General features: G+C 45.1%; 1 protein-coding gene across 2 annotated transcripts in view; it reads left to right on the top strand.

Moving 5' to 3' along the window:
- The window catches only part of PHF12 (PHD finger protein 12), a 53,080-nt gene that overhangs the window by 17,505 nt on the left and 21,269 nt on the right, over positions 1–14,306 (top strand). For both annotated transcript variants that reach the window (XM_066363643.1, XM_066363644.1), the window contains exon 3: positions 12,244–12,316. In XM_066363643.1, the coding sequence (XP_066219740.1) occupies positions 12,244–12,316 (73 nt within the window). The remainder of the gene's footprint in view (positions 1–12,243; positions 12,317–14,306) is intronic.

The following is a 14,306-nucleotide window of genomic DNA, read 5'->3' on the forward strand; positions in this document are numbered from 1 at the left end:
ATGTAAAAAATAGGTCTTTGAAATAAAAGGCATTCTGCTTCTCTATCTCCCTCTCTTCCTCCACCTTTCCCCTCCTCCCTTTGTTCTTTTGTTCTCCTCCCCTTTCCCCTTTCTAGTTCCATATTGAAAAACTGCTTGCTCCAGATAGATAATTAATGTAAAGCAACAGGTCCCACTGGTGGAGACTAAATCTGAAGTAAATGTTAATGTCGCCGTGCTGGTTCACATGCGTTAATAGGCAAGGAAGATGAGTGAGGTTAGACTCAGATCGCTATACTAATGTATGACTTGAAATAGATCCTCTTAATTAGAGAGCCAAGAACCACGACAACTACCAGTATCTTCCACCTGCGGTGGTGTGCTGCAGCCTCATTAGTGAATAAAAAAGGCATTCTAAATTAAAATTGGGGTCTGTCCTTTGGCTGTAGTTGGGATCATCTGGCTCCCAGCTTTGAATACTTGACACAGAGAGGTCTGTTGGTGCAGAGCACGCTTACAGTTAGCTAAGAAGTGTATATTTGTGGTTTTCTTTTCAATAACTCCCAAAATAGACCTATGTAGACACCCTCATCAACAATGGAGACAGGTCATTTGGAATTGTTTATGGGAGTCTAGATAATAGAGTTCTATTGCAGAGGTTGGCTTTAAGAATTCTAGTTTTGAAAAGTTGATGTCCTTGACCAGCTTTCTAATTGACTTTTATACAAATGTGCTGTTAACAGTTTATAGGCCCTCTTAGGCCTTATAGAAAGCCACACCAAACTCTGAGACACATGTCCTTTAATTGTACAATCTCTGAAGATTTAGAGCTCTATTGTTATGAACTATTTTATAGCTAACAGAATATCAGGTAGTTGTTAAAATTAATAACGATTTGGAAAGCAATGAACACTTTCTAGCCAGGAATTGCAGTGTAGTGCTTCTTTTTTTTTTTTTTTTTTTTTTTTTTTTGTATTTTTCTGAAGTTGGAAACGAGGAGGCAGTCAGACAGACTCCCACATGCGCCTGACCGGGATCCACCTGGCAAGCCCACCAGGGGGCGATGCTCTGTTGCAACCAGAGCCATTCTAGTGCCTGAGGCAGAGGCCATGGAGCCATCCTCAGCACCCGGGCCAACTTTGCTCCAATGGAGCCTTGGCTGCGGGAGGGGAAGAGAGAGACAGAGAGGAAGGAGAGGGGGAGGGGTGGAGAAGCAGATGGGTGCTTCTCCTGTGTGCCCTGACCAGGAATTGAACCCGGGACTCCTGTATGCCAGGCCGACGCTCTACCACTGAGCCAACCGGCCAGGGCAGTGTAGTGCTTTTAGTGATCTGAAAGGAAACATCCACAAGCTGTGAAGATGAGAGGATATTCTGCAGGAGCTCCATCCTCACAGGCACTCTCTTCTCTGCTGTGGAGAAGAGTGCAGGTCTCAAAGCACAAAAGCCATAGTCTTTTTTCTTTTTTTTTAATTGAATTCATGAGGGTGATTGGTTAATAAAATTACAGGTTTCAGATGTACACAGTTCTATAATATATCATCTGTATATTGTATTTTGTGTTCACCACCCCAAGTCTTCTTCAATCACCATTTATTCCCCTTTTACCCTTTTCTACCTCCCCTGACTCTGTTTTCCTCTTGAAATTCATATTCATTTTTTTTAATGTTTTTATTTTTTTTTATTTGAGAGAGAGGAAGGGAGAGAGGGACAGGAACATCAATTTGTTCCTGTATGTGCCCTGATTGAACCAGCAACCTCTGTGCTTCAGGATGACACTATAACCAACCAAGCTATCCGGCTGGGGCACCATATTCTTTTGAAGTCAGATAGTAGAGGTCCTTGGCCTACCAAGATAATCCTGCTAACATACCAAAAACAACTATTACATGACTCACCTCCTCAGGACTTGGACAGTTCTTGAAATCTAAAGGTTCAGATACTATTGTGTACTAGATGGACTTAATCTAGTCCTAGGAAAGTGCCCATTCCTAGAACCTTCCTTTTATCAAGTAGTTTTTGTTGTTGTTGTTTGTGACAGAGACAGAGAGAGGGACAGATAGGGACAGACAGACAAGAAGGGAAAGAGATGAGAAGCATCAATTCTTCATTGTGGCTCCTTAGTCTCCTCAGTTGTTCATTGATTGCTTTCTCATATGTGCCTTGACTAGGGGGCTGCAGCAGAGCAAGTGACCCCCTGGCTCAAGCCGGCGACTTCAGGGTTTTGAACCTTGGTCCTCCATGTTCCAGTCCAATGCTCTATCCACTGCGCTACCACCTGGTCAGGCTCAAGTTTTTCAAAATGCAGAACTATACCTGCTTCTATCTTTCAGAACCCCTTGAAATCCTTAATTTTGCCATCTTTAAAGGATTACTTGCTGAATTATCCTTTGCTGGATAGCTCTGAATTGTGGAAAGAGTGTAGGGAAAAGACCACTGTCGTCTTCAGGTACCCAATAACCAAAAGAGCTGGGGCTCTTATACTGAGTTTGGCATCCATGAGCAATTGAGTCTTGTATAGTTCTTTATGGCAAGAATCCGTTTGTAGTTGATTGAATGTGGTCTTATTGCCACTGTGTTTTTCTGTCTCTTAGCCTTTGATCCCTGAGAATTAGGACCATGTCTGAAATCTTACCACTTAGTATATTGCCTAGCATAAAATAAATGTCCAATAAATGCTTGAGTGGACAATTGACTTTGATCTTCTCTCCCCAGAGACTATGTTTTTTGATTGGGTAGATCATGACTTCATTTACTTTATGTCCTTCCTTCAGTGTGACACCTCCAGTGTGGCATCGGTTAGTAAGCAGTGGGAATTCAATAAGTATGACTGATGTAGAAGGAAATGCTCAACTTTGAGATTGAGAAAGATACCCTGATGGATATTCCACTGTGTTCCCCAGAAATAAGAGAATTACCTAGGTTCCTTAAAAACAGTTTGATGCCTGACCAGGCGGTGGCGCAGTGGCTAGAGCGTGGGACTGGGACTTGGAGGACCCAGGTTCGAAACCTCAAGGTTACCAGCTTGAGCGCGGGCTCGTCTGGCTTGAGCACGGGCTCGCTGGCTTGAAAGCCCAAGGTCACTTGTTCGAGCAAGGGGTCACTCGCTCTGCTGTAACCCCCCCAGTCAAGGCACATATGAGAAATCAATCAATGAACAAGTAAGGTGCCACAACGAAGAATTGATGCTTCTCATCTCATTCCCTTTCTGTCTGTCTGACTCTCTGTCTCCATCACACATACACAAAGACAAAAAAACACCCAGCTTGAAACAGATTTGAAAGAGCCAGGAAACTGATTTGGGTTCTAATTCTGCTACAGCTGGCTCCATGGCTTTAGATAAGTCAGTTTTCTCACCTGTGCAATGGAAATAAGAATTTTCACAGTGTGGTGGTGAAAAATCAAATAAAGAGCATCTGTGAACTATAACACACTATTCTAGATGTAAGATGAGATTGTTACTGTGCTATTACTAAATTTTAGTGATTGGGAAGCATTGTCCTTACAAAGCAGCCCTGGAGCATTATAGTGTTTTCATGGTTTACACTGCTGAGCAGTGGAAACTGATAGAGTAATTTCAGCACTACCTGACTTTTAGCTTTTAATGATATCCTTTATTTTTATTTTTTTTTATTTGCTGTGGCAGGAGGGAGAAAGAGAAGCATGAGAAGCATCAACTCATTGTTTCACATGGTTGTTCCATTTTAGCTGTATACTTATAGATTGCTTCTCCTACATGCCCTGACTGGGAGTTCTCCAACAAACCCATGACTTCTGGCATACTAGGATGACACTTTATCCACTGAACCACCCAGCCAGGGCCTATTGATTTCCTTTAGTAAAAAATGGCCCTCTCCCTGGCCGGTTGGCTCAGCAGTAGAGCGTCGGCCTAGCGTGCGGAGGACCCGGGTTCGATTCTCGGCCAGGGCACACAGGAGAAGCGCCCATTTGCTTCTCCACCCCTCCGCCACGCTTTCCTCTCTGTCTCTCTCTTCCCCTCCCGCAGCCAAGGCTCCATTGGAGCAAAGATGGCCCGGGCGCTGGGGATGGCTCTGTGGCCTCTGCCTCAGGCGCTAAAGTGGCTCTGGTCACAACATGGCGACGCCCAGGATGGGCAGAGCGTCGCCCCTGGTGGGCGTGCCGGGTGGATCCCGGTTGGGCGCATGCGGGAGTCTGTCTGACTGTCTCTCCCTGTTTCCAGGTTCAGAAAAATGAAAAAGGAAAAAAAAAAATGGCCCTCATGCCCTGGCCAGGTAGCTTGGTTGGTTAGAGTATCATCCCAAAGTGCAGAGGTTGCCTGACCAATCCTCAGTCAGGGAACATACAGGAACAGATCTATACTCCTGTCTGTCTGTCTCTCTCCCTCTCTCACTCAAGTCAATAAAATAAACATTTAAAAGAATAAGCCTGACCAGGTGGTGTTACAGTGATGAAGCATAGGACTGGATCACAGAAGACCCAGGTTCGAAACCCCAAGGTCACTGGCTTGAGCACGGGATCACTGGCTTGAAGCCCAAGGTCACTAGCTTGAGTGAAGCCCAAGGTTGCTGGCTTGAACAAGGGGTCGCTCACCTTGTAGCCCCCCGGTCAAGGCACATTTGAGAAAGCAATCAATGAACAACTAAGATGCCGCAACAAAGAACTGATGCTTCTCATCTCTCTCCCTTCATGTCTGTCCCCTATCTGCCCCCCCACCCGACTAAAAAAAAAGGAGGAGAAGAATGGCCCTCAACACCCTGTCTTCACTGATATAGGAGGAGGATGAGAGGGAGCTGGGACAGAGCCTTCTTTTTCCTGACAGGCATATCATGATTTTAAAGACTCTGGCATGCATGTATAGGCATACCTTGTTTTATTGTACTGTACTTTGTTGAGCTTCACAGGTACTGTGTTTTTTACAAATTGAAGATAAGACCCTTCAGCAGAAAAATAATTAGGACTTGCTGCAAGTTCAAATGATGGTTAACATTTTTTTAACAATAAAGAATTTTTAATTAAGATGTACACATTGTGTTTTCTTTTTCTTTTGTATTTTGCTTTTTGTTTATTGATTTTAGAGAGAGGAGAGGGGTGGGGAGGAGTAGGAAGCATCAGCTCATAGTAGTTGCTTCTTGAATGTCCCTTGATCAGGCAAGCCTGGTGTTTCGAACCAACGACCTCAGCATTCCAGGCCAACGATTTATTCACTGTGCCACCACAAGTCAGGCTTCTTTTTTTGTTTTTTAATTTATTTTAGAGAGAGACAGAAACACCAATCTGTTACTGTATGTGCCCTGACCAGGGATCAAACCCATAACCTTTGCGTATCAGGACAATGCTCTAACCAACCGAGCTATCTGGCCAAGGTTTGTTTTTTGTTTTGTTTTTAAGAAACGTTATTGCAGCCTGACCAGCTGGTGGTGCAGTGGGTAGAACATTGGACTGGTATGGAGAGGACCCAGGTTCGAAACCCCAAGGTCACACTGGCTTGAGCACGGGCCCACCTGCTTGAGCGTGGGATCATATACATGACACCATGGTCACTGGCTTGGTTTCAAGGGTCTCTGGCTTGAAGCCCAAGGTCACCGGCTTGGGCACAGGGTCACTCATTCTACTGTAGCCCCCTGGTCAAATCACATGAGAAAGCAATCAATGAACAACTAAGGAGCCACGACAAAGAATTGATGCTTCTCATCTCTCTCCCTTCCTGTTTGTCTGTCCCTATATGTCCCTCTCTTTCTCTGTAAAAAAAAAAAGTTATTGCACACTTAATGGACTACAGTATAGTATAACCATAACTTTTATGTGCACTGGGTCACTAAAAAATACGTGCAACTCTTAATTGTGATGTTCATTTTATTATGGTGGTCTGAAATGGAACCTGCATTATCTCCAAGGTATGCCTGTAATTATTTCAAAGTTGCACACTAAATATATGGGTACATAAAGTTGCACACATACATATGAGTGAAAGAGCTTTAAGAATCAATCCCCCTGCCTGACCAGGTGGTGGCGCAGTGGATAGAGTGTTGGACTGGGATGCAGAAGACCCAGGTTCGAGACCACAAGGTCGCCAGCTTGAGCGCGGGCTCATCTGGTTTGACCAAAAGCTCACCAGCTTGAGCCCAAGGTCACTGGGTCGAGCAAGAGGTTACTTGGTCTGCTAAAGGCCCGCGGTCAAGGCACATATGAGAAGGCAATCAATGAACAACTAAGGTGTCACAATGAAAAACTAATGATTGATGCTTCTCATCTCTCCGTTCCTGTCTGTCTGACTCTCTCTCTGTCTCTAAAAATAAATAAATAAATAAATAATAAATAAAAGAATCAATCCCCTGAGACTGTAGAATGCCCTTTGTCCCTGGAATTCTTTCCCTGTTGTCAGTATTTTTTTTTTTTTTTCATTTTTTCTGAAGCTGGAAACAGGGAGAGACAGTCAGACAGACTCCCGCATGCGCCCGACCGGGATCCACCCGGCACGCCCTCCATGGGGCGAAGCTCTGCCCACCAGGGGGCGATGCTCTGCCCATCCTGGGCATCGCCATATTGCAACCAGAGCCACTTTAGCGCCTGAGGCGGAGGCCACAGAGCCATCCCCAGCGCCCGGGCCATCTTTGCTCCAATGGAGCCTTGGCTGCAGGAGGGGAAGAGAGAGACAGAGAGGAAAGCGCGGCGGAGGGGTGGAGAAGCAAATGGGCGCTTCTCCTGTGTGCCCTGGCCAGGAATCGAACCCGGGTCCTCTGCACGCTAGGCCGACGCTCTACCGCTGAGCCAACCGGCCAGGGCTTTGTTGTCAGTATTTGATAGGGAACAAACCTAGTGTATTTGCAGAACAGCCTTTTTCCAAACCAGTTCCTGAGCTTAACCCAGTGACGGTCTGTCTTTCCTGGAAGCGTTTTAAGAATCTTTTTTTCTTTAGATTTGAAAAACTGCCTTCTCAATTGCTTGAAAGGAATTGCTAGGAGAAAAGAGGAAAGTTTTCTGATGGCAATTCCTGTGTTCCTGCTATGCCTATGATGGTTTTCTAGAAACATAGACCTTCCTTTCCTTTCAGTCTCATCTTAGATATTACTACCTTCTCTCAAGATGACCGCATTTTCAAGTTTATTTCAAGATATATGTTCTGTCTCTAAGAAAGCAGTAAAATCCCAGCAAAGTCTTACTCTTAAGTTGTGTTTATCCTGAAGATTACCCTCTGACTTCCTCACATACTCCCTAAACTCACAGTCCTCATCTCACACTTGAGGGCTGACGAGAGGAGCCTGTAGTCAGAATCTAGAATTCTGAAAAATGTGTTTTTTAAGCTTGGTATTCCTAAAAATCGTCCTGTAGAAAACCAAGCAGAAGCTACTTTAAAAACCTCTTCAAATGCCTGACCAGGCGGTGGCGCAGTGGACAGAGAGTGGGACTGGGACGCAGAAGACCCAGGTTTGAAACCCGGAGGTCGCCAGCTTGAGTGTGGGGTCGCTGGCTTGAGCAAGGGATCACTTGCTCTGCTGTAACACCTCCCCCCCCCCCCATCAAGGCACACATGAGAAAGCAATAAATGAACAACTAAGGAGACTAAGGAGTTACAACAAGGAATTGATGTTTCTCTTCTCTCTCCCTTCCTATCTGTATGAAGTTCATATTTGTAGTATGGACTTTGATGTCTTACTGTTTTGTGACTTAGAAAACAAAAGTAATTTTATCTGTGATTTAACCACCAAAATAAGTACCTGCCCAATTGCATTTGGAAGGGTTGCCTCAGGACTTTGGAAGGGTTACCTTCACTTCCAAGAAGCCCATTATTTTATTTAATTTTAAAATAATTTTTTTAATTCACTTTAGAGAGCGGGGTGGGAGGGAAGGCAGGGAGAAGAACAGGAAGCATCAACTCCCATATGTGCCTTCATCAGGCAAGCCGGGGGTTTCGAACTGGTGACAGCATTCCAGGTTGATGTTTTATCCATTGCCACCACAGGTCAGGGAAAGCCCATTCTTTTAGTGTTCCCTGGTTCTTTAAGGCTTTATTGAGTACCTACCGTGTGTGCCAGGCATTGTGCAGAATGTAGATATACAAAGGTAAATGAGGCATAGCAAAGGGATTTGGTATGTAATAGTTGCAGTACAGTGTGGCACAAAAGTGCTGTAGGAAATCAGGAGCTGTTAAGAGAAGGCTTCCTGGAGGTAACATCGACTTGAGCCCCCAAAAGATAAGGAGTCCACCTGGTGAAGGAGTGGGGAAAGACTCAGCTTTTGTGGTTGTGGGAAGTGGCTCTGGAGTGAGCTACCAGACTTAATGAAGCTGAAGAAGGAGGCACTGTTCTGGCCACAGGGGATTTACCTACAATACTGAGGAGCTTGAACTTTATCCTGCAGAGGACAGAGCAATATTGAGGGGTGTTTTATTTTGGAGAGTGATATGATTAGAATTGTGTTTTAAATAAATCACTCTGCCAGTAGGGTTGGGAATAGATTGGAGGAAGCATGAAGGGTGGCCAGGAGGCCGTTGACATCCTAGTATACGACCTTGCCTCGCCCTTCTCTGCTTTACATGTATTACAGAGTATCTTGGTGCAAAGCCAGTGGGCAGATGACAAGAAATGATGAAAAACAGAATCAGAAGTGATAGCCTTTTTAGGGTTGATTTTAATATGACAGCTGCTGAAATATAGTAGAGTCTTTAGGCCTTTGCAAATTACATGCATGCATTTCTTTAGTTTGGGTGTGGCCTATGCAGAAATACATTGGAGAGAACAAAGGTAGGGTTTACAGGTAACATTCACCTGTGATCCTCCAGGGCTTGAAAACCTATCCCACAGGCCAGTGTGACTCCAGTTTTCTGCTTCCTGAGATTCCACCAAGGAAACAGGGAAGAAAGGGAGCAGTGAGTTGTGAGGCCTTGCTCAACATCTCGACATGCATGTTCAAGGCTCCAGCAAAGTATGAAGCTAGGAAAATTTGCCAACCCAGTGCTGTTTTATGTAGAAACAGTAAAGCAGGATAGCATTGAGCCCTAGACTTAAAGGAGAGCCCTTATATATTCAACCTTCATGTGTTTTGTTTTGGTTTTTTTTTTTTTTTTCTTTGTATTTTTCTGAAGCCGGAAACGGGGAGAGACAGTCAGACAGACTCCCGCATGCGCTCGACCGGGATCCACCCGACACGCCCACCAGGGGGCAATGCTCTGCCCCTCCGGGGCGTCGCTCTGCCGCGACCAGAGCCACTAGCGCCTGGGGCAGAGGCCAAGGAACCATCCCCAGCGCCCGGGCCATCTTTGCTCCAATGGAGCCTTGGCTGCGGGAGGGGAAGAGAGAGACAGAGAGGAAGGAGGGGGGGGTGGAGAAGCAAATGGGCGCTTCTCCTATGTGCCCTGGCCAGGAATCGAACCCGGGTCCCCTGCACACCAGGCCGACGCTCTACCGCTGAGCCAACCGGCCAGGGCCTGTTTTGTTTTGCTTTGCTTTGCTTTGCTTTGCTTTGCTTTGCTTTGCTTTGCTTTGTTTTCATTAAGAGGTGGGGAGGCAGAGACAGACTCCCGCCTGTGCCCAATGGGATCCACCCAGCAAGCCCTCTGCCAGGTGATGCTCTGCCTGTCTGGACTGCTGCTCTGTTGCTCTGCAACTAAGCCATTTTAGCACCTGAGGCAAGGCCATGGAGCCATCCTCAGCACCTGGGGCCAACTTTGTTTGAACTATTCAAGCTATGGCTGTGGGAGGAGAAGAGAGAGAGGTGGCAAGGGTGGGGAAACAGATGGTCAGTTTCTCCTGTGTGCCCTGACCAAGAATTGAACCTGGGGCTTCCACGCGCCAAGCGGACACTCTGCTGCTGAGCCAGTGGGCCAGGGCTCAAGTGTTTTTTGTTCGTTGTGTTTGCTTTTAGTATTTTCCCATATTCTTTGAAGGAAAATTTCCTTCTTACCATTCCGAGTGCATAAATCCAGGAACCAGATATAGGAATTTCTTAAGCATAAATGTGGCCTTATTCTATATAGCAGTGGTTTTCAAACTTTAGTGTTGAGCATAATCATCAGGAGGGTTTGTTAAACATAAATTGCTAAGCCCTGCCCACAGAATTTATGATTCAGTGGGCCTGGAGTGAGGTCTCAGAAATGGCATTTTAATAAGTTCTCAAATAATGCTGCTGCTCTGGAGACCACACTTTGAGGACAACTGCTATATACACATAAATGTGACCCTCCTAAGGATTTAACAGTCTCATGTGGCTCTTGATGTAACCTTAATGCAAATTAATGATCTGGAGAATCAGTAAGGCTAGCCCTAAACAGATCTAACTTTGATCCAGTATTGACTTACTGAGTGACTACTGTGTATACAACCTCCTAGAAAGATAACAGAGAGGTAAGAGCTTCAATCCTTGTCTTGATTTTGCTAATAAAATAAGTGAGAACTATCACATAGAGGAAAGCAAGAAAAATGCCAAAAGTGAACTAAAACCATGTAGTCAGGGGTTTAAGATGTCTGAATAGTCCCAAAAGAACACATGGAAGAGCTGTCCTCAGTTACCTATTATTGTATGACAAACTACCTCAAAACTTCATGGCTTAAAACAGACACTAAGTTATTATCTCTCACAAGTTTGTATTAACTGGGCTCAGCTGGGTGGTTTTTCTCTTCTATGTGTTTGGTACTACATCATTTGGAAGTTCAACTGAGTTAGCATGGTCCAAGATAACAGTCACATAGCAGTAGTGGTGCTGGCTGTTGGCCTGAGTTGAACAGAAGCTGTTAATTGGAGTGCCTTAGTCTCCACTGTGTGGCCTCTCACAGCACAGCAGGCCTCTGAGACAGAACATTGTAACTGTATATAAAATGGCCCGGGCGCTGGGGATGGCTCCTTGGCCTCTGCCCCAGGCGCAAGAGTGGCTCTGGTCTCGGCAGAGCTTCGCCCCTGGTGGGCGTGCCGGGTGGATCCCAGTCAGGCGCATGCAGGAGTCTGTCTGACTGTCTCTCCCCATTTCCAGCTTCAGGGAAAAAAAAAAAAAAAAAAAATGGAATCTGCAGATCTCTTAAGAACCCAGCTTGGAAGTTACAACATTGTCACCTCTGCTGCATTCTGTTGATCAAAACAAGACATAAGACAAGCCAATTCAAGGAGAAGGAAGTGAACTATCTTTTTTTTTTTTTTGTATTTTTCTGAAGCTGGAAACGGGGAGAGACAGTCAGACAGACTCCCGCATGCGCCCCACCGGGATCCACCTGGCACGCCCACCAAGGGCGACGCTCTGCCCACCAGGGGGCGATGTTCTGCCCCCTACAGGGCGTCGCTCTGCCATGACCAGAGCCACTCTAGCGCCTGGGGCAGAGGCCAAGGAGCCATCCCCAGCGCCCGGGCCATCTCTGCTCCAATGGAGCCTTGGCTGCGGGAGGGGAAGAGAGAGACAGAGAGGAAGGGGGGGTGGAGAAGCAAATGGGCGCTTCTCCTATGTGCCCTGGCCGGGAATCGAACCCGGGTCCCCCGCACGCCAGGCTGACGCTCTACTGCTGAGCCAACTGGCCAGGGCCTGTGAACTATTTTTGGATGGAAGGAGTACCAAAGAATTTGCAGCCATTTTTAATCTACCATAGGCTGATTGAGGCAGGACTTACAAGATGAATAGGGTTTTGATAGGCGTGGCTTTCTAGGGGAAGAGTGTTCAAGAGGAAGAGATAGCAAGCCTTCAGTTTGACTAAGAAGTATGCCTGACAGAGGCCTCGAAGATGAAATGGGACAATGTTTAAAAGACTTTGAACAGCAGATGGGAGGCCTTTACTTAAACTAACAGACTGAAAAGAGTGGAGAAGACCTATCAGTGATTTTATTAACATGATGCAGTTTGGAAATGACTAGGTTCCAAACTAGTCTTTATATATGATCCCTATAAGGCCAGTGTGAATAGCCCTGGATTTGGCTTCTCTGAGATGTGGGAAGGGATGCTTACTCTTTAGGTTACTGTAAATTATGCCAAGAACGCATATTTTATTGATTGATTTATTGATTTTAGAGAGACAGAGAAGCATTCATTTGTTGTTCCACTTAGATGTGCATTCATTGGTGGTTTCCCATATGTGCCCTTACAAGGGATTGAACCCACAACCTTGGTGTTTCAGGATGATGCTCTAACTGAGCTAACCAGCAAGGACCCAAGTAAGAATGTTGAAGGATGAGAGAGCCCTAGCAGTGCTGTAGGACTGGCCAAAACAGGAGTTGAGGGACAGGCGTCTTTGTGCAAGACCTAGCTAGGCTTTTTCCTGCTTCTTCAAAGGGTTAGTTAATTAGTCTTGCCTTTGTCTTTTCCCTGCAGTAACCCTCCACTGAGTGAAGAGATGTTGCCTCCTGGGGAGTGGATGTGTCACCGGTGTACTGTTCGTCGAAAGGTAATAAATAACGCTGCTTTCTGAAGGCTTTGCTCAGAGTGCTGGATCTGGAGCATTGATATTTTAAACTAAGATGGCCTGGCCCTGAAGGCATTTTTGTCCCTTCTTCTTGTCTCTTCCAGCCCTGAAATCACCCACATTCTCCTCATGGTTACTGTTTGGAATCCAGTAGGGCCTAAAATTCAAACATAGGCTGCTGAAATGGGCAGAAGAGGTGTGTTAATTTACTAAGCCATGTTAATTCACTAGTGATAGGAATAGTCTGATCCCTTTGTAGACCGCCTGTAAGTTGCCTAAATGTGGCAACTATATCCATGGCTGAAAATGGCTCAAGAAAAAGCTGGCTGCTTCTCCAGCTTGATGAAAAAAGGATTTCCCTCACCCCAAGTCAAATAAGCCCAAAGGCTTAGCCAGGTCTATTGGGGAGGGGGGTACTTTGAATCCCCTTGTACCCCAGGTTCCCTAATTTCTCTTTAGCTCCCCTCCCTTTGACTTTGATAATTCAGTACTGGCTTTGAGAACATTATTTTCTACTTTGAGAGATTTTCTGTGTTATGCAAAAGCTACATTATCCCTTATCAAAAAAGGAAGTAGGTGTGTTACCACCCAGATTATAAAACAACCAATCCTCAAATTAATAGGCTGTGGATTGCAGTTTGTCTGCAAATTTTAAGCTGCCCTCTGCCCTCCCCTCATACTAATTACACACCAAGTAACTTTCCTTTATTGTGACATCACTTCTGTTTTCCCAGCCTCTGAACATGATATCACTGTGAATGATGACTTCCTTGGTTGCAGAAACAGGATGAGATGATTCAGAGGTTGTGGTTTATGTGTAACAGTTTTCAGCCTTTAAGAAGAAGGTAAACAGTTAGGCAGACATTATTTTTTCAGTGTGTTCAAGGGTTCCTATTAAAAAGCAAGCCAAGGCCAATTCAGCCACCTAAGTACAGCTGTAGTTTGAGTTCTCCTAAAATCTACAAACAAGCTGTCCTCCAGCCTATTCACTTGCCAAGATCTCTTGTGCATCCTCATTAGATTAGAGCAGGGCCAGTTAGAAATACTTGCAAGCCAGAAAGGCTTTCAGAAACTTGCCACTCAAAGAAGCTGGACATGGAAGAGTTAGAAATGGCTGAGGGAAAAGATGTGAAGCCAGGAAAAGAGGGTAGAGAAAAGGAACTAATACTTATTTAGTGCCCATCATCTGCTGGGTATTTTACATATGTTATCTCATTTAATCCATATAGCCATCTGTGGGTCCTGGTGGTAATATCTTCATTTTAGAAAGGAAGAAGCTGAGGCTCACAAATGCAGAAAAACTTTCTCAAGGACTAAAAGGAATCGACAGAGCCAAAATTTGAACAAAATTCTGTCTCACTCCAAAGCTCTATTACTTCTTCATCACTTTTCTAGAAGCAGAGCTACTTTGTGGGTATTACAGTATGCCTTTTTCTAACATAGTATTCTTTTTCTGAAATGCCACTTGACCTGCTTTCAGATGGCCCTCTTTGCCTACCAGAGCCAAATATATCTTTTCCACTACCATCACCTCTTCCCCACTTCGGCCTCCAAAAATTACACTGAAGTGGATTGAAATGATACATTTCCTGAGCCTCATCAACCTGTGATGTTCAGGTCCTATTCCTAGGGAAGGTTAGATTCTCCTAACTCAGAACCATCCTTTTATATATATGACCCTCTTTTATTGTCACCATATCCCTGAGAGGAGAAGAAAGGTTTTACTATACTGCCATTACAGATGGAGAAATTCCCACCCACCAGCCAGTCACCCAAGGTCATAGGAAATCAGTGGCAGAACTGGGATAAGATCCCAGGTCACCTGACTGGCAACTAGTGTTAGTTTCATTTGACCACTCTATTTGGAGTCCTAGAGGAAAATGTAGTGTCAGTTATCTAGTCCTACTGAGTACGCCTAGTCTTTTTTCATTTCTCCACTTTCCCATTCAAAGAAGTGTCAATATTAGAATTC

Source organism: Saccopteryx leptura, chromosome 2, assembly GCF_036850995.1.
Source record: "Saccopteryx leptura isolate mSacLep1 chromosome 2, mSacLep1_pri_phased_curated, whole genome shotgun sequence".
NCBI lineage: Eukaryota > Metazoa > Chordata > Mammalia > Chiroptera > Emballonuridae > Saccopteryx > Saccopteryx leptura.